We start from the raw sequence: 19,008 nt of genomic DNA on the forward strand, positions 1-19,008 counted from the left end.
AGATGTTGCAAAGAATCTAGAGGAATGGGACTGAGTTGAAGTTTGAGAGTGGTGTTGTTTTGATGAATTGAGAAGACAGATGCCAAAGTCAATCACTTATATACACAATTGCCCTGAGCCTCAACACTGATGCTTTCATCAATTTTCCTCAGAGAGATGCTCCAAAGCTTACATAGCCCTGTCGCGAGGCGGAGCGACGCCATTTTCATCAGCGTTTTGAGATGTAGAAGATGAAGCTACCAAATGGCAATCACAGCCTGGGTTCAGACCAAAAATATATCGTCAATGTTTAATTGAAGCTTTGTCCGCCAGATAATCAGAATTACTGAATGCAGTTAAGTTGATGACCTTGGTTCTTGCAGGGCTGAAAATCTTAGCGCTGACAGTGAGACTTGTTTTGATTTGCTAGTTTCAAGTTTCATAATCAGGATTGCCTAATCGAGTAGCCTGCTTAGCAGCACAGGGATCTTCTGTGCCTGAAGGATCAACGAGCTGAACGAAAAAGCGTATTTGGTAAATGCTGTATGGCGAGTTCGAGACCAGCAGTTGCCTTCTGGCTCAAACAGAAATTGACTTGAAGTACAGCCGTGTACAGCCAGGCTCCTGTCACGACTAATGACTTCCCGTTGTTGACGATGATCTACAGCGCTTAGGTCCTGGAGCGACATTTAACCAGCTAGAGAGCCCCCCAGCGCTTCTGTTGATGGACTCAAAAATCCCAAATGAAACCGAACACCGGCCCTCGCTCAAAGCCCGTACAAGTAGACGCAGTTGTCCATAATTTAAGATGGAAAGGACTGATACTATCGCTACCAAGGTGAAATAAATACATGCTAACTGTTATATACCCGCTCCCTTCACTGAGTCTCCATCCCCAATAAGTTCATGCGAAATAGGCCGAGAAAGCAAGCAGACTCAAGATAGCCACGACCATCGCAGGCTGACCAGTATGGCATCCAGATACGCCATTCATTTCATCCTTTTTCGTGTCATCCTTCTTCATATCCATCTCATCATCAGTCGAATTCATCGACCCGCCATCAGAAGTCAATTTTGCCTGGCCAAAGTTGGCGGCAAACTTCTCACACCAGAGGCCAACATAAGAGAAATCTTTCGCAGTATGGCCAGCATCGAGCTTGACCATGATGCCCATCTTGGATGAGGTATCACTGATGCGCTCTTTGTTGATACGGAAGCCGGATGAGAGATCTTCAGTCTTGGATCCCCACCAGTAGAGAGCAGGTGCGGACGCGTCTTTGAGTTCGTAGTCGGTGATCTTGAGTTCGGTATTGCTGACAACTTTGACCGTGCCGCCGAGGCCAGCGTCGAGTGAAGATAGGGCACCAGAGTCGCCCTTCTTTGCGGCAATGGCAGCGGAGGCAAAGAGAAGAGTAGTGAGCTTGAGGGCCATTGTGCAAACAAGTGGATAAATCGAGGGTTGAGGTAAGTGTTGAATTTCCAAGCGAGTTCAGATAGATGAAAGGGGATTGGAAACTGCGTTCAATTGCTGATGAAGCTGATTTCGTCAGACTGTCTGAATCTTCTTATACTGCTGTACTTCTTTACCTCAATTCTATAAGAGGCAATTCAGATGATACAACAAATAAACCCAGAAACAATTATCCGCCTTGGCACTTAAGGCTAATTGCTTCACTATAGGCCTTTACCCAATTTTACCGTAAAATTAAGCTTGTTCCCATCCGCATTGCCCAAAAAGGAAATTCTGATTAGCGATGGTGGTTAAACCAGCCAACGCCCGCACCTCCAAGCATAGCCTCGACGCCACGTCAGGGATAGCATCAGAGCATTGATCAATCAACAATGTTTCTCAGTTACCGTATTGAAGTGCTAATGTCTCAGCCACAGCTCTGGCATTCACTTTTTGGAATCCAGTCAGCCACACGATGTGAATGGTAAGTCTGATCAATCATCAGTTGCACAGTACCTATGCACTGTCATGCTTTTGACGATGTAGGATTGTCTATCAAGTATTTAGTGTTTATCTTCTCCATGTCGATGTGCAGTATTGAACCATCCATTGTTCCTCTTTTATTACACTTTCTGAGCATTCTTACCACCCGAAAATGACTGATCCAGTGATCATCGATCGCTATACTGCTGCAAGAGTTTACTTTGGCAGCGTTGTTGGCTCAATATTATTGGAATCACTCATCCCTTTTAGTGTCTACACTTTCCAAAGATATAAAAAATGTGAGAGCTCCTTTGCCCCTTGTTTGGCTTCCGCTAATTCGTTAAGATCGACGGCAGGACCGAAATGTGTTGCACTGGAGTATCACTGTCTGGCTTCAGAAACTACACAGCTTCCCGCTCCCTCTTCCGTACTTGGATTGGCATGTCACAGATGCTGCTCGTTTCACAGCGTTTCTCGCACTCAATTTGATCTTCAGCATACAGTCCAACGAGTTCACAGCGGATTACACCCTGTACGGTTGGCTAGCAATTGCCAATGCTGGTCTCGCGATGCTGATGGCCTCCCGAAACAACTTGTTCGCGTCCCTTCTACGTATCCCCAGCCCAGTCATTCTTCAGTACCATCGTTGGATAGGCCTTGCAACCGTTGCACACGCAACAGCCCATGTATCGTTCAATATTCAGCATTACATCGAAACGAAACAGGTTACCACCAGCTTCAGAAACCATCGAGTCCAGATAGGCTTGATGGCCTGGATCGCTCTCATCATTCTCTTTTTTACGGCCCTGCCAATTGTACGACGCCTCTTCTTCGAAGTGTTCTACTACACTCACGCGCTGTTCTTCGTTTTCGTCGTCGGAGCTTTGATCCATGCATCGCATGGGCCGGAATTCATGCTACCTGGGCTTGTACTCTGGGGCGTAGATCGAGCCATCCGATTTGCGTACAATTTCCGCCGTATTCAAGTTCAGAGTGTTGAGACATTTGAAGGCGACGTAACGAAGTTCAAAGTCAAGGGTCTGAGGACCTGTACTCCTGGACAAGTTGTCTGGCTTCAGATCCCAATGGTTTCCTTTGTGAACTGGCATCCATTCACTGTCGCAAGTACACCCAGTGGGCCTGATAAGGCTGCGACGATCGCTGTTCGTGGTCTTGGGGGTTTCACAAAGGCTGTACAATATGCTGATTGCAACGGTGATGTGAATCAGCGTGGATGTGCTTCCTTGGACTCGAACAGCATGATGTCTCATCCGCTCAAGATGCGTCTCGACGGCCCATACGGTGTTGGGTCGGTATCTTGGGGCTTGCTGCCTGTAACTGTTCTCGTCGCTGGAGGCATTGGAATCACCCCAGGTGTCAGCATTACGTCTCATTTAGTCAGACAAGCAGGCTTCACTTCAGGCAGTGGTTCTGAGTCTCACATTCATCTTCTCTGGGTCGTCAAAGATGCTCAACATATTCAGTGGTTTGCAGATGAACTCACTGAACTTGCTACTGCATGCGAGAAGTCGGAGTCACCAGTAACGCTAGACATATCTATCTTTATTACTAGTGGAGCTCACCGTGCGGTTCACATGAGCGAAGCATCTCGCGAACTGCAGGACATCAGCTCTCCGCACCCTTGGTCTATTTATCTGGGGCGACCAGATCTAAAGCAATGGTTCAGGGAGCTCAAGTCCAGGCGTCTCGGAATGGATGCAGCTGTGAACTTGTGTGGTCCAAGACAACTTCTCAAGCAAGCTAGAGCGGTTGCATGTGGTGTTTCCGATAGAGAAGGACTCTTCTTTGTACAAGAGGAGGTGTTTGAGTTGTAGACTATTGTTTAATGTTTTTCTGTGGAACTAACTACCCGATTCGCGACTTTATGTTCAAATAGGGACACTTGTTTTATACGTAGGGTTGTTTTCTTCTTACACGAATCATCCCAAACTCATCATTACATCCTAAAGTCATCAATTCTCATCCTAAACTTATGAAAAATGTAGTCTAAATTGAAGCCTTTCTTTGGGATGATGAGGTCTGCGTCGCGACCAATCAGATCGTAGCTGGAATGGCCCACTTCTTAAGCTTATCATTGATACCGAATTTCTCAGCGCCTGAGGTGGTGCTGGCAGGTACGGGACAAAGCAGCCACCGAAGCCTCAACACCAACGCCACACCGAGTCCGCCAACAAAAGCATATCGCGATGGTTTCAGAAACAGCAAAAAGAACATTCGGAAGGCGATGGGATTGCTCCCGCCAGGGCTTGAACCTGAGACCTTCGCATTACCGGATACTCGGGATTGAAGTATTAGTACGACGCTCTAACCAACTGAGCTACGGAAGCCGTCCGAATGCGTTGGAAGCCGAAGCGAAAAGTGAGGTTTATGCCCCGTTAGGGGCAAGAACCTCACTTTAAGCTTTTATACTTCAGTAATTATATAGAATAAAATACAGGTATCTACAGAGACTCCTATTCTTCTCCTTCTATAAGCCTAAAGTTATAATACTCTTATATAAGTAAAGGCAAGTAGCACCTAACCCTAGCAATCCACTAACTAATATAATGCCCACTAGCACTAGTTAATATAATTACTAGTGATTACTAGCAATTACCAGTAATTACCAGTTATCTGCAATAACCTAGTAGTACTTACAGGGTAATAAAGCTCTTATATAACTACCCTTACTCTTTATTGCCCCCCTTATTAGACTGCTCACTACCTGCAGGTCCTGACATTGGTCTAGCAGTAGTAGGGAACTTTATCTTAGTAGTTTTAATAAGAGCTTTAAGATCTCTGGCAACCTTAAATGGCTTGTTAATACCGCCAAACTTAACAGATAACTTATAGCAATCTAGGATAGGAGCAGGCTTAGATATCTCTTCTATTAATACTATCTTTACTCCAGGATAAGTAATTAGGCGTGGGCCAGGTGCAAAGATAATTCCAGCCCTGGTTGGGTGAGGGATAGGTGCGGGTGCTGGCTTATACTAGCTGAATCTGATGTTAAGAGCCGCCATCTTTACCTGGCGCTGCCTTTCTTAGTTCTTATAAAATGTCTTTGATTTTGACTTAGGGTGCTTTTCCTAGCTATCATTATACTAGCCATCTGCACGCTTTAACCGGTCATATTTAGCACCAAAGTTTCCGTAGGTGATATGTTTTACCAGAGCCTTGACATAGAAGAATAAGGACTCTTTACCGGGTTGTTTTCAGTATGAACAGGTTATGCGCTTTTCGCCGGAAGCCTCGAAGGCCTGGGTAATCCGTCTTACCCATTTTTACTTCGGCAGATAGAGCTTAGATCTTTTGTAATTATAAAGGTAAGTAGTATCATAGTATCTTTTACTTTAACTAGGTATTAGTAGAATTAGCTAGGCGTAGCAGTATTACATATCTTAAGTTCCTGGCTAATTGTCTTATTATTGCGGCATTGAGGGCAAGGAACACCATTCTTTCTCAAATTTCGGTATTCGCTCATTGTGTTATCCAGAATGAGTTGCATAAGTGCCTTGGCAGCCTCAATGTATGGGATATCTTCGTTGGCTTCCGGTTCGCCTTCATCAAGCTCTCGGTGGATCACATCATTATCACCAATGTTGTCGATCTGATTATCCAGGTCCTGCTCGGGAAGTTCTTCAACATCGTGGATGAATAAACCAGTGGTCTGATCCACCACAGTAGGAGTCTCATCACTTGGGCTTTCACCTTCATCCATAGGCTCGGGAGCTGCTAAGTTCCGTCGGGCCTTCTTCAGAACAAGCTCACCATGGCGTGATCTTTCCAGGCGGCGTACGCGCTCGTTATAGTCGGTTTGACTCATTTCGCGGCGTTGATCCTGGACCTCCTGAGCAAGAAGAGCCTTGATTGCAGCTCAACGGACCACTCGCTTGTAGTTTCGAAGCTCTTTAGGGGATGCGAGAACCGGGTAGTTCTCATCACCGAGCATCATTTGGCTCATCAGCGCGTTGAGGGCTGGCCCGTGAATCTTTCTGGCTCTCTCATCGGTAAGGACGTGGATAGCCAGGTCATTGCCACTTTTGAGCATTTCCTCGGTATGGCCGCCCGTATCACCGTCAACCTCATCTAAAGCCAGACCGCTGACATCTAGGGTGTCTTCCAACCATAGGTAGAACTTTTCGAGCGTACGGAAATCAGGATCGTGGTTCATAAGGGACCGTGCAGCATCATTTCCAATCTTGCGAGTGAGATCGGTAGCTGCACGCCGGCGGAAAGAGTAGAATGTAAGACCTTGGGAGTACCCAATCTTCTGGCCTCGAAGAGAGACGTAGGTGGTGAGGGCAGTCGCTCTCATCGGCTCCTGGGTGATTTTCAGGCCTCGAGGGCCAGCGGCAAGGAACACAGGTTTATCGAGGAACTCTGGCTTGATCTATGTTGAGTGTTAGCTATCACCTGTCTTCTAGATAGGTGGTATCCCTCACCGAGACATATTTGGCTTTGGAACTGAACAATTGGTCAAGTGTTCCGATGCCATCAAAAATTCCGCGGCGAATAGCAATAGCCAAGAGCCGGTGAGGGACTGAGAAGACCATGTTTTCAGTGTTTCGAGGCGACCTGATGATGCATGTCAACGTAGAAGATAGTGAGCTAGATGTGTTATTTGCAGTTGAGACCTGTGGCTGAGAGCTTATAATCACCACACAGAACTTAGTCAACGTAGAAGCCTGTACTGTTTTGGCCTTGGACTTCTCCGAGTCCTCGTAGTTGGTTTTCAGGTTTCGGAAATGTAGCCTCGCGCTGAACTTGCCATTTGGTTCATCCCGAGACAGTTCAATATCGCCTCATATCAAGAACGGCTTTTGGGGCGAATCCGCTGGTTTGTTATCACTTCTGGCGAGTGACCCAGGGCGAACAGCGCAGATTCTTCCAATGCACCAAGCGAGGTGGTGACACTCGGCAACCTCAATATTGGGCGCAGAGATCATGTCGAAATCTATCAGTTGGCGGAGTTCTGGAAGCCCTACCTGTTACACGTGGGACATATCATTAGTTGCGAGATAGCCGGTGACCCATACCACTAAACGTACCTTGGACATGTCCATCTTCGCAGTACCCGGCAGCTGGAAGACCTGGGTGGCATACCTCATCGCCTCAGTGGTGATAGCAAATAAAGTACTGCGGGGGAGAGGACTCTCGTTATATGTCTTTGCCATTCTGTTGTGCCAAAAAATGAGAGCATTACAGTAAACAACCAAGCCGTGGTAACTGATTCTTGATCCTTGGGCGCGACCACAACCGTACTTGGCAACAAACATGATGAAGCTGCATAGGGTGTTATTGAGTGAGCTTCCAAGAGGGAGTTCCGATTCCTTACATCTTCAGTTGCTTGGTGATCTTTTCCTTGTCCCCAAGGAACATCTCTTTGTCAATATCCTCTTCAGTTATGTCCTCACTGATGAGTTTGATGGTTTGAAGAAAATGGCGGTAGTTGAATCGAACCCTATCCTGGGATTTCTGTGTCCCAACGGATTGCCAACGAAAGTTATGTGAATCTTCGGCATGCTCGTCGAGGTTTGTCACCAGCTGGAAGATCTCATCTTCGTCGTTCACATCGATACGGTTGATGATATCAAAGAGAGAATATCTTTTGTCGGGGACTCTCCCAGGGACAGTCAGTCGAGAAGGACCATCCATCGTATTGTTGATTGTTAGTAGCCTGGTGATGGGAAATACCAAGATGGGCTGAGAGGTAAGACTCAAGAAGTAGGGCGGTGAAGATGGGCGATACCCTTCACTTTGCCTTGAAATCGACATAACCTGACAGTGCCAGGAAGTGCCAGACATAACCTGCAAGTGTCATGAAGTATCAGGATCAAAGGCAATAGCATTCCTCTTCACGTGATACCACCATGAAAAAGCTTTTACTCGACGCATTACCAACTTCTTTACTCAACACCAACTTGTTAGTTGTAATCTTCAACTTTGAGTGTCGATCTTGAGGTTCTTTCCTTCACAATTACTCTCAACATCTCTCGCTGTTGTAAAGATGTCCGACAATGATCATGATTACGATCACGGTGGCCGAGACCACGGAGGCTTTGGGCTAACAGCTGCACCGTGAGTTGATAGATGTATATATAATATACATGCTAATCGATAATTAGTCACATCGAACCGGAATCTGGACTTGAGTGGCCCGATTTCCAGAACCCAGAGCTCGCATCCGTCGGTGAGGTAGTTCTTTCTGGCCAACTTCGGTTTGTAGCACGCCAGAACCAGGCATTGATGGGTATGGTCCAGAACCTATACTCTGCTATTTCTAAGTTAGTCTCACTGCTTTCTCTCTTTCATCCTCAACTCTAATAAGCTCGTAGGTCCCAAAGTCGACGAAGCAGCATGTCATCTACCGGTGCTAGCAGCGATGCGGGTGATTCCGTTCACCTCAGAATGCCGGATGAGAACGCCGAACGATTTTCCCAAGCCTATCAGACCCTGATCGAAGGTGGTGAGATCTACGAGACCGTAGCTCAACTTCATGATGTCTTTGTTCAACTCAACAACAAGAAGTCATGCGCAACACGACTTCGACAAAGGACGCCCAAACTTTCTCTCAACATGTTATAAGCAGATTGAAGACAAACGGTCTGATCCCGGTGGCCAAGAGGATACAGATCTGGTCGAGAAGCAGGACGTGATTCTCAGATCTTCTGCTGCACATCTGCCAGCAGATCGGGGATAATATGGTAGTCCTTAAAGGTACTGATGTCCTTGAATAACTTAAGAGCATGGCCTATGGTGAGCTTCCAAAAGAGCCTACCTTTGAAGCTACTATCCGGCACTTTGTTGCCAATTGGATTAGATCTATTATTGATGCGGTTAAGAAAGAACTTCGGGGTTTAAAGCCAGAACGTGGCGTTTATTACTGGACTCTGGTAGCCAATACCCGGCAAAAACCATCAGAATCGGTGATGGGCCAACTAATATAAGCTATTAAAGATGTCGAAGGAGTGATGCAAACATTTAAGCCTGAGGAGCTCGCCTAGAGAATGGATGAGAAGCTTATATATGAGGTTGTGATGTCTTACTTTAACAAGAATGATGATATTCTCCTTAAGGCCTAAAACGTTCTGACTAAGTGGTTTAGCGCTTATATAAAGTAACTCTTTTATGAAGAGTATGAGCCTCTTGTTGAAAGATAGGTTCGAGAATCAGCCCTTGAGATTCCGGTTAGCCCCGTTGATGACGCTTAACTTACACTCTGCATCTCAGAATAACTCAAAAAGGATTATGGTGAATGGGTTGATGAGAGAATCTAGCAGAGCGTGCCTAAATACCTCGGTGATGCGGGTCAACTGGATAATAAGATAGTCAGCGAGATTATACAAAAGATTGAAACTTGCGCCTAAAATAACATCTATATTGACATTGTTAAGGCTTTGAGCGATTATCTAGATATTAAAGCTGCTCTTAAATGGCTGTCTGACCAGGTAATTGCTGAATCTATTACTAATGCTCGATTGAATGGGCAAATGGAACTTATGAAGGATGAAGCTATCGGTAGCAGCCACATGTTGCCTATGGCTGATCGAGTGCATCTTCTTGAATAAGAGATTCGATCCTTGAACAAAAAGACAGCATGCGCAAGTTTCCAGTAGGTCACATAGATGCAAACAACCACTTGTGAGAATAGAAGACTAATAAAAAAGATGGCCTCGCAAACGCTCGCAATCGAATATATATAGGAACAGCCCGATGCGGGGGTCGAACCCGCAACCTTGAGATCGCGTACTCGTAAGAGTCTCACGCTCTACCGATTGAGCTAACCGGGCGTGGCTCTTATTGGATGAGAGACTGTGCACTACTTCGGTTTGTGAAGATTGCATAATCGTGCATGGAGTTATGCATTTTGATGAAAGGTGGCCACTGCATAAGCTCTTGGAACACTGCACAAGCCTGAGGCTTTACTGCAGGATAAAGGAGCAACTCAGCTTGTGCCGAAATCAGAGTTTGTGTGCGCTTGCTTGCTTGTTGCCTACAGTCAAACAGCATGAATGGCGATGTGACGCTCCGGGTAAAGGCGCCATCTTGTGAAGTGCTGTGCTTTGTTGATGTTGGCTTGCTTAAGGCACAGTGCAACGTGTGAGTCTTGGAGCAATACGATAACAATGCGGGGAAAAGTCGGGGAAGGTAATCTTGACACGTGTGCTATCTTGCCGCGTTCGCGTCGCGTCTCCAGTGCGTCTTACAGGTTGAGCTATTTTTAGTTTGCTCATCTGTTGAATATCAAAGCGAGGTTAACTAAATACTTTGTTGCATATGGGTTGGGAAACTGATCAAACAGAGCTGTCAGTTAGCAACCAAGCTGATCAAAGCGCACCCACTTTATTTGAGTTAAACATGGTTTCATAGACACTTAAATCATTTTTATCATCAGGTACATTTCCCAACGATTCCTGTTAGCGAATGTTAAGCCAGAGTATAGGCCAAAATGCATGTCTAGGGTAGCACAATGCTTTGGTCTTGTATACTATGTAGTAAGTCATTTCTCTAAATCATCATTATCTAATCTTATCACGTCCTATCTTAACATGCATATCAGCATTGCCGGTTTGTGACCTCCACTACAAGCCTTGGAGCATCAGGCCAGAGGTGTTTACATTACAAATCCATGCCTTCTTTGTTCCAATTTCGTTTCCTTTGAAGACTTGCTACCAAAAACATATGATTGCTGTAAAACACCGCTACCAGAAAACGTCACGAATGCGTTTGTTCTTTCAATCTATCAGGTCCTTGAGAAATTCCGTCAAAAGCTCTTCCCTCCAGATACTGTAGTGCGTTTCCCCCGGATACTCCTTGTAGACCGCCTTCGGTAGTCTCTTTGCCATGTATTGTCCCATACCTGGTGAAGTATTCTCGTCTGCAGACCCATACCACAGTCTGATACCCTTGTAGTCGATGTCTTCTATGTTGAAACCCCAAGGTTCAGTGTTGAGCTTCATCTCCAGGCCATGGCCCGCCCCTCCTCGGGCATAAGCTTGTCTGAAAACCCTGACAGCGGACTGGAAGGCGCTTTGTTTCTCTAGAACTTCTCGATCCTCTGGTTTAAAACCTTTGATCTGTTCTCTCCAGACAGCTTCCATTTTGGTCGGGTTGGGATCTTGTGCTGCGGCGAGAAATATGCCTTCCATGTACTTTACGAACTCTTCGTTCTGGTCTTTCCATACTATGACGAGTTTCTGAATAATCTCACTCTGACCAGCCTGACCTGCTTCCCAAGGCCCGACGCCAGCGCATATGCCGACCGCCAGTAACTCCTCTCTAGGCAATGCTTGTGCACATGCAAGGGTATAACCAGTACCTCCACTCGTTCCAATGATGCGATAGTTGGGAAGCCCGAGATGCTGGATCAAGGCTTTCAGATCGGCTGGATAGTCCAAGACTTTACGGTGCGGATAAAATGTGGAATGGCCAATACCCGGACGATCAGGGGCAATCCAGCGGACGCCCAGCCGTTTCGCAAGAGGATCTTCGAACCCAGCGAGCGTGACTCCCGAATCTGGTGTTCCGTGAATGTAAATTACTGGAGTTCCTGTAGGTTCACCAAACTCATGGTAACCGAGACGCCTACCGTCAGGTAGGTCGACACCCTTGCCTACTGCTGTCGACATGGGCCTCCTGGGTACCCACTTTGCAGTTGAGGGAACTGGTTTGCTGATGGCGCGTTTGATCGCGACCGAGAACAACTGGCAACAATGCGGTCGCGGTAAAAATGTAACCATCGCGTCGGTGTTGAGAAACCTACGATCGGGCCAACTTGGGCGAACTCATTCTTTTTACGGACAGGATCGACACACGTGCCGAAGACGGCGGTAATGCTGACCCGACATATTTCGCGGTTTATTAGCGTGAGGCGTGCATTGCATATTCAAGTTTGTTTGAATTTATGAGTGAGCAGTTACGGGCAATGCTAACCAGGTCAGACTGTCGCCCAGTTCACGAGATTTCAATATGGTATTTTGCAAACATCGCTGTTTGAGCTCTATTGATCGCTTGACCACGGAACGGAATTCCGTGTTTGTGGATCTTGATGAGGTTGCAAGTCCTGAATGCCGCCAAGATCATAGCCTTCGAGGCTGAGCAAGTGTGTTTCAGAAATTACATAATGATCTTCGTTTTAGACTGAGGTTATTCACATTGAGCGCGAGCTGCTCTCGCAGTCTCCTCACTGTCTTAAGTGATGAAAGGATGCGCTAAAATCTTATGCTTGGCAGCGGTAGTGATCCTTGTGATCCGGCAATTAGATGATGAAACAATTGCCTACCGACTCAGCCTCTCGGGCTCCTCATTCTGGGACCAGACTTAAGGCATTTAGCTATGGGTACCTTTTTCCGCGATGCGATGACTAGCCGGCTCATACTTGGCCTCCCACCCAAATTGGCAGAATGGTCCTGCCTTGAATGTTGCTAAGTGACAAGATCGGCAGTTTATGACCAGATTATCAGCTTCATAAGTCGTGTCTCCCATCTTTCGTGCAAACCCGAGATCCCGAATGTGGAACTACAATACCCCAAGGATCACGCTTTGACCAACGTGCTCTCCAAGCTGGAGATGATGAACCTGATGTAGTGTCCATGTATTCGAAAGAGAAATGACGGCACGAGATGTTTGGCTTGGCGGTGCGAGTATTCACGTGGTGCGGCTTTTGTGGAGATGAGTTGCTTGAAGTAAGGATCTGGAGTATTTGAAGAATATATAAGTTTAGAGCCCATCAAGACCTGTTTTATCAACGAGCCACAAAGTCTTCGGTTTGGTTTCAACATACCTTACCACGCAGCCTCGCCTCCGTCCCTTCAACATGCATTTCCCAGTCGCAACTTCTCTTACCATCCTCGCTGCCATTTCCAAGGTATCAGCATGGGGCTGTAGGTACTCTCCATCTACTTGCACCCTACCATTCCTAATCTTTCAGTAACCTTCTACAACAACGTTGATAACTGTGATGTCAACGACGACACCGAATATCAGATCCTTGAGGGCAACCAAGGTGATTGTTATACCTTCGACTCAAGCATGCCCGGCGTAAGCTGCGGCCATTACATTCGCGGCGGTATCGAGAACAAGGGCTGTTCCGGAATGTTCAAGGCTACATCGGTCTGGACAAAGGAAAACTCTAATTGCAAGTTCTATGCATACACCGACTGCAGAGACTACGGAACCCAGAGGGAGAATGGAGAGTGCCTTAACACAAGAGAGTTGCTTGCCTTCAACCCCGACGTTGATTCTTGGGAGTACATTGCGTCTTTTCGATGCGTAAGCTAATAATGAAAGACTGGGGAACAAGAATTTTGCTAACGTGAGGGTAACAGCAAAACACTGAGTAGAAGGCCGACATGCGGGATATGGCCAGAGTTCCGATGGCAACCGACCAGTAAGATCAGACTGGGTCAAGGCGTATCATGCATTTACCAAGCTTGCTAAAAGATCTTGAGAAGCTGCAATCAGATGGATGCTGTGGTTCATGGAAAGACAAAATACTAAATAAAAGGATAAAATATTCAATGATTTCGAAGTGCTAAAGAACATATGGTGAACCATCGTATTGATCTGACCACTCAATCTGAGTACCTTATAAACCCCAAAAAGAACAACCAGGAGTCGGCTCAAGCCATTTACCGAGCGGCAATATCCTTCTTCAAGACCTCAACATCGAAGTGCGAAAGCACAGTAGATAGCAAGTTGCTATTGTCAGACGTTCCCATCTTTTCTAAATGCTTGTCGCGGCTGACGACACCCATAACAGCGTGCCAGTTCGAGATGTTAACATCCATATAAGGAGGGAGACCAACGAAGGGGTTTCCAGGCTCAGCCTTCTCCAGGATGTCTCTGGCATGCTTCAGCTCAGGAACTAAGGTGATATTGGTACCCATCCAGGAGTGAAGTCCATGGACTACACTCTCAAGGGCACCAACAACCCAGGCGTGATGTGGACTGGAAGCTTCACCGGCAATGATGACATCGCCGGATGGCTGAATCACTCTGTTCCACATAGAGCTGAACTGTTGAGGTCTGAAGAAAGCAAAGGCTCCTGCGGTGTTGGCATCCTCAGTCCAACTATAGGCGTGGTGGTCAACATAGCTCTTGCTGATGAGCTTGTATAGATCCTCTTCACTGATCTGACTGTTTCTATGTAAGATAGCCAGATCACGGAGTAGAAGTTCTTTGAGGACTTGTTCATCAGCGACCTTCTGCTTGTGGTCTTTGTTAGTCGACATAAGACATCCAAGGCGATCAGAGTCCTGCTGCCAAGTGTAAGAGCACAGAAGAACGGCTGTCTTGGACTTATCGTCGTAGATGTTGTAAGAAGGATAGACGCAAGTTCGAAGGGCAAGGTCGGAGTGGCCTAGACCTGCTTCACGAATGTTGAAGTCCTTGAGATCGTGGATCCACCATGCGTGATCGAACTTGATAGCAACCTTGCATGATGTGCCATAGCCCAAAGAGCGGATGGCTTGCTTGACGGGGTATCTCAGACCAGCGTGGCGAGTGTCCATACGACCCAGGCATCCAAGAGTGGTAGTAGCCATAACGGCATCGTAGGATAGAACCTCAGTCTTTTGCTCAGTTCTAACATCGAGCTCCACCTTCATCTTGTCCAGGGCGCGAATAGCAGCGACGGGGGAGTGATACTTGGGTTTGTGGGCGATCCTCTCTTGCATCTTCTTCGCGAGCTGTTGAGCGCCACCAAGAACACAGAACCACTTGGTGTCAGGACTGAACTCAAAGTCAAGAGACTCAAGAACAGTCTCGCTGTGAGCTTGGTCATACCAGTCCGTTCCTCTGCCAGGTTGTTAGTATCAACCCGGAATCATAGTCATGGTGACTTACCCGTTGAAGGTCTCGAGCCACTCGATGGTCTCATAGTTGTATGGGGGTGGAGGAATGTTCTTGGGGAGTTTCACATTCGGGTTTGCACTAGATGGATCAGCTTTTGAGGGAAACAAGCAGCATCAGAAAGTACTCACGTGCCCAAGAATTGTCGGGTACTGTATGTATCGTACTCCATCATCATCTTCCAGCCTTTGTCACCAGGGGGAGTCTGCTCAGCATCTTCCTTCAGAGCTTGGCGAAGGGGCTCGATGTTGGCCTTCACAACCTCATCTGGCCCGACTTTGAGAAGCCTGAGAAGGAGTCAGAGTTGGTTGCGATACCTACCATTCAGAGGGAACTTACTCAGGGTTGATGCTCTTGTCGGTGTCAACTTGGAACGGATCAACAGTGCCAGCAGACGTCTGAACACTCTGATATGTAGCGCCCCAAATGGTTATGTCGTTGTAGCACCAAGGGTTTGTGTTGGAAGGGCTGGGTGCCATGTAGTATGGAATGAGAGAACCATCAGGCGCCTTGGGGTTCGTCTTTAGGTCTGTCTTATCCATGCCAAGCCTACCAAAAAGCTCGAATGTGCTGACGAGCATAAGCTATCAAGTGACATCTAACAGAAGGAACTGACTTACCGCTTCATGACTGGGTTGTCGGGGAATCGCATCGCGCCAACATCATAGTAGTCATGAGTGTCGCGTTGGCCACCAAAGTTGTAAGTGAACAAGCGACCTCCAACTCGTTCTGGCCCAGCAGCCTCGTGGATGTCATACTCAAAAGCGAGAGGGATGGACCCCTTCTTCAATTCACAGTTGAGATAGTCCAAGACCATTCCCGTGAATAAGCCAGCTGCTCCGGCACCAATGACACCGATCTTGATGACACGAGGCTCCTGAGCTCCATGATCATGAGGAGCAGAGGACTTTTGGGGGGCAGGGGCACGAGGAAGCTCAGAAGCCTTTGGGATAAAAGGAAGAGAACCTAACTCGGATGAATCATTGCTGTGCTGAAGAATTGCGTTCCAATCCTGCCGAATGGCTCTGTTGATGTGCTGGCGAGCCCACTGGTTTCTGATGGACAAGTCTGAGTTCAGATCAAGAACAGACATGATGATAATTGCAGACCGTTAAATATGATTTGAGGGATTATTTTGGACAAATTCTGCACTGAGAACTTACACGAGGACTATGGAGATCAGAGGCCCATGAGATATATAGCATGACTAGGAGGAGGGAAATGTGATTCAACTTCCATTTCTCTCTGAATACAGCATCAGCCTCCATTCCTGGAACTTCAGCTGTCCACGCAATGATGTCTACGAATGGGAGATTTCAATGACACAGATTCACCTATGAGGCGCAACCATCACATGCGGTGCCGTATTCAGCTTGACGCAGAAAAGCAATACTGCAACGCTGACAACGGCACCAGGCGACACCCACTACGTGATCCTCCAATGACTGTTGAGCGGTCGGAAAATTTAACCAAGCTTCAAGTCACATCTGCGTAATCCAATGCAATATATCCCATTGAGTTCAAGTCTGGCTGCTCTCTTTTAGCTGAAGTCCCGTCCGGGGTTAGGAATGTGACATCCGGCCCATGTTGGAGCAACGGGAGAAATGGAAAAGGCGGGGGTGGCACAAGCCATAAACCATGAAAGACACTGAATGAAACGGGTAAATGACGATCACTGATGGGAATGTGACTTGGAATTGGAATTCCCAGTCGTGGATCAATTCGGTGGCGGTTGGGCAGGACGTTTTTCCCTCTTGTTTGAGCTAAGGCCATGCAAGAGTCTGGCCTCATTTTGTCTCATGCAGATTTGAAAGGACAAGCTAGGAGACCTAAACCGACATGCAACCTTGTATTCCCGGCGATGTAGTAAGTGCGCATCAAATGAAGGCTGCTAGAAGGCTCTCCTTTTGCCACGTGCATGATAAATGCAAACTTATGGAGTTACTCATGCTATCAGGTCAAGATGAAGGAAACCAGTTAAGTCAGGTAGCGTTTTATTAGAGCTCGAGATAAAAGTTGCTACCTATTGAGCTAAACATCCGTAGTATGCATATGCCATTAAGTGACGGACTTTTCCTTCATAACCCTAGCTACGTGGGTCAAAACACTATCTAATGAGACACAAGAACCTGAGATAGCTTGTGACGGATAGTTGGTGCCAAAGTTCCAACTGTCACATGAGGCCACGAAAGGCCATTGAAGTCAAGGGCAACATTCTGTGAATACTGAATCTGGATGTACTCAATGTTGACTGTCTTGGCAGCCGGAACGTCAATGTCGACCAAGAACTTGGGAACGGCATCACGAGGACCGTGAGAAGTAGGAGAAACAGTCCTCTTGTCTGCGCTATAGCAAACAGGAAGGTTCACCTGGGTTCGAACTCTGGAGAGCCAGTACTGAGCTGTGACTCTGACGGCGTTGGCGTTGCCACTTCGTGCTTGAACTGAGGCAGCGCTAGCACCAGCGTCAGCGCCGATGAGGAAACCAATGTTGCTGGTTCCACCGCCGAGGTTGGGGTTCTGAGCCTCTGAGGATACTTCAAAGGTGGTGTTCTCAATGATGTTCTTTCCGACATTGGCGTTGCGGAGAACTGTGTTGGGGTCGGTCAGAATAGCCTGTGTGATGGTGCCGGCCTTGTTAAAGCTTGTGAGATCCTGAGGGAGACGGTGAGTGTTATTGTTGGTGAGGGTCTGACTTCTGAAAGGAATCTTCTGAGTGCCGCCGACAACAGTAGGGGTGATGTCAACTGGCGAGAAGACAGGTGCGCCCTTGGCAGTGATGGTTGCCGTGAAGGACTGCGCGTTGATGGAAGTTCCGTGAGGAATAGAGGCCATGCGAGACAGAGAAGCTGCAAGAACAGGCATCTGCTCACTGGCGGGAACGTGCATCCACAGACCAGGCTCAAAGTGAATGACGGGCTGCTTCTTGGGGTGCTTTACCATCTCCGTAATATCAGCAATTGTCTGGGTGTATGGCACACCGTTGAGCATGATATCAGCCTGAGTGTCAAGACCACGGTTGGGTACATCATCAAGCCGTCCTTTAGCGAAAGCTAGGGACTCAGATGTAAGGTTGAGCTGAAGGATGTTGTCATTGGGATCCTCAGAAGGAGGAAGAATAGGGAGAGGCGTAGGAGTAGTTGTTCTTTTTCTCACTTAGTTTTCAATATGACTAGTTTTCTCGGATGGTCTACTCACCCATTGGGACGGAAAATAGTGTTGAAGCCGAATCCGCTGTAGGTTCCGAAGAAATGTGCCAGAACATCAAGCTGGGACATGGCAATGTCACCGCCTGCGGGGTCAACGCTGGGGAAGCCATTGATGGGGACCAGGTTATCTTGGTCCTCTGGCTGGATGGGGTCAAGTACGGTAGGGCCGAACTTGAAGTCGTCACCCAAATCCATGGGGACAACGGGAGCAGTAGGGAGCACCATTGTGCTGGTATTGTGTTGCAAGAGATTTGGGTTGACAGAGTTTGCCGACTTTGGAAGCGCATTCTCGATGGTCTTGTATATATATCTACTATATATATTATGAGCTTTAATCACCATCAGCCCTAACTAAGTGGCTTCCCTCCATTCACGAGCGGCTGAGATTGAAACGGTCTGGAGCTTACCCTTTGCTGACCAGTAATAAAACAGCCATTATCATCCAAAAGAACTTCAGTATGATTGGTTCCCAACCATCCTTCTTGCAAATAGCAAACATGGCGACTCCATCACATGGGATAATCTCAAAGCCATCCATCCGTCTCTTGGCGGACGTCGCATTCCTCGTCCTCCATTCCCAAGTACCGGGCCGTACCTAGCCTTCAAAGCCCATCTGTGAACTAACCAATGGAAACTAGAGCATTTTAGCTGCAAACTCAATCTCACTACCTTGAATGGAATGCGCGTGGTCTAGACCGGGACATGCGGCAGCCCTAAACCTCAACAAATGCATACTTTGAGAAAAGCTGAACTCTGTGGCTGAAGCTATTGACCGACTATTCCTGAAATACGGTGGTTTTTAGACCGTTTGCTCTCCCTTGCGTAAGCCACTTGGAGCGGCACAGTTCTGCCGTGCGTGGGCACCGTTTAGTGTGATTAGCTTGTTACTGCATTTTTGGTGAACCACCGTATTTAGAAGCCGCTTATTACAGAGCAGTTGAACGTTATTCTTCAAAGAGCAATCCCTTGAACTTTAATCGCACCTTCAAGGGATAGTCTCAGAATTTGCCATTTACCGTTACTGTCTCACCTT

At 47.2% G+C, this 19,008-nt stretch overlaps 9 protein-coding genes and 2 non-coding genes across 11 annotated transcripts; 3 read left to right on the forward strand and 8 right to left on the reverse strand.

The window, feature by feature from the left end:
• Positions 1-768: 768 nt before the first annotated feature.
• Positions 769-1,499, reverse strand: BKA55DRAFT_578513 (uncharacterized protein). Its single transcript, XM_046193720.1, has one exon. It carries the CDS (start codon positions 1,409-1,411, stop codon positions 884-886), a length of 528 nt encoding a protein of 175 aa, XP_046044891.1. The 5' UTR covers positions 1,412-1,499; the 3' UTR covers positions 769-883.
• Positions 1,500-2,084: 585 nt separating this feature from the next.
• On the forward strand, positions 2,085-3,747 carry BKA55DRAFT_694384 (ferric reductase NAD binding domain-containing protein; the record flags this gene model as incomplete). The annotated part of the gene is made up of 2 exons (XM_046200032.1): positions 2,085-2,211; positions 2,258-3,747. 2 exons carry the CDS (start codon positions 2,085-2,087, stop codon positions 3,745-3,747), a joined length of 1,617 nt encoding a protein of 538 aa, XP_046044892.1.
• Positions 3,748-4,164: 417 nt separating this feature from the next.
• Positions 4,165-4,260, reverse strand: BKA55DRAFT_t264. Its single transcript has one exon. It is a non-coding gene; the product is annotated as a tRNA-Ile (tRNA).
• A 1,018-nt stretch (positions 4,261-5,278) lies between these two features.
• Positions 5,279-7,570, reverse strand: BKA55DRAFT_679077 (uncharacterized protein; the record flags this gene model as incomplete). Its single annotated transcript, XM_046198159.1, has 4 exons — positions 5,279-5,753; positions 5,799-6,305; positions 6,964-7,198; positions 7,251-7,570. The coding sequence occupies 4 exons, from the start codon at positions 7,568-7,570 to the stop codon at positions 5,286-5,288; spliced, it is 1,530 nt and encodes a 509-aa protein (XP_046044893.1). The 3' UTR covers positions 5,279-5,285.
• Positions 7,571-7,668: 98 nt separating this feature from the next.
• Positions 7,669-8,790, forward strand: BKA55DRAFT_679078 (uncharacterized protein). Its single transcript, XM_046198160.1, has 3 exons — positions 7,669-7,993; positions 8,041-8,199; positions 8,251-8,790. Exons 1-3 carry the CDS (start codon positions 7,923-7,925, stop codon positions 8,498-8,500), a joined length of 480 nt encoding a protein of 159 aa, XP_046044894.1. The 5' UTR covers positions 7,669-7,922; the 3' UTR covers positions 8,501-8,790.
• Positions 8,791-9,622: 832 nt separating this feature from the next.
• BKA55DRAFT_t263 lies at positions 9,623-9,705 on the reverse strand. Its single transcript has one exon. It is a non-coding gene; the product is annotated as a tRNA-Lys (tRNA).
• Positions 9,706-10,451: 746 nt separating this feature from the next.
• BKA55DRAFT_666558 (Alpha/Beta hydrolase protein) lies at positions 10,452-11,655 on the reverse strand (the record flags this gene model as incomplete). Its single annotated transcript, XM_046197784.1, has 2 exons — positions 10,452-10,935; positions 11,101-11,655. 2 exons carry the CDS (start codon positions 11,653-11,655, stop codon positions 10,651-10,653), a joined length of 840 nt encoding a protein of 279 aa, XP_046044895.1. The 3' UTR covers positions 10,452-10,650.
• Positions 11,656-12,195: 540 nt separating this feature from the next.
• Positions 12,196-12,496, reverse strand: BKA55DRAFT_578520 (uncharacterized protein; the record flags this gene model as incomplete). The annotated part of the gene is made up of 1 exon (XM_046193721.1): positions 12,196-12,496. A coding segment is annotated over exon 1 (152 nt), but the record flags the coding sequence as incomplete, so codon positions are not given.
• Positions 12,497-12,871: 375 nt separating this feature from the next.
• On the forward strand, positions 12,872-13,285 carry BKA55DRAFT_578521 (uncharacterized protein). The gene has a single exon (XM_046193722.1). The coding sequence runs from the start codon at positions 12,947-12,949 to the stop codon at positions 13,193-13,195; it is 249 nt and encodes an 82-aa protein (XP_046044897.1). The 5' UTR covers positions 12,872-12,946; the 3' UTR covers positions 13,196-13,285.
• Positions 13,286-13,287: 2 nt separating this feature from the next.
• On the reverse strand, positions 13,288-16,066 carry BKA55DRAFT_741799 (uncharacterized protein). The gene is made up of 5 exons (XM_046201483.1): positions 15,388-16,066; positions 15,107-15,337; positions 14,899-15,054; positions 14,762-14,848; positions 13,288-14,713 (listed from the first exon to the last, which is right to left on the reverse strand). Exons 1-5 carry the CDS (start codon positions 15,858-15,860, stop codon positions 13,546-13,548), a joined length of 2,115 nt encoding a protein of 704 aa, XP_046044898.1. The 5' UTR covers positions 15,861-16,066; the 3' UTR covers positions 13,288-13,545.
• Positions 16,067-16,878: 812 nt separating this feature from the next.
• BKA55DRAFT_543414 (uncharacterized protein) lies at positions 16,879-18,200 on the reverse strand (the record flags this gene model as incomplete). Its single annotated transcript, XM_046190593.1, has 2 exons — positions 16,879-17,911; positions 17,965-18,200. 2 exons carry the CDS (start codon positions 18,198-18,200, stop codon positions 16,879-16,881), a joined length of 1,269 nt encoding a protein of 422 aa, XP_046044899.1.
• Positions 18,201-19,008: the final 808 nt, after the last annotated feature.

This window comes from Fusarium redolens (assembly GCF_020744475.1).
Source record: "Fusarium redolens strain MPI-CAGE-AT-0023 chromosome Unknown BKA55scaffold_16, whole genome shotgun sequence".
NCBI classification, from domain to species: domain Eukaryota; kingdom Fungi; phylum Ascomycota; class Sordariomycetes; order Hypocreales; family Nectriaceae; genus Fusarium; species Fusarium redolens.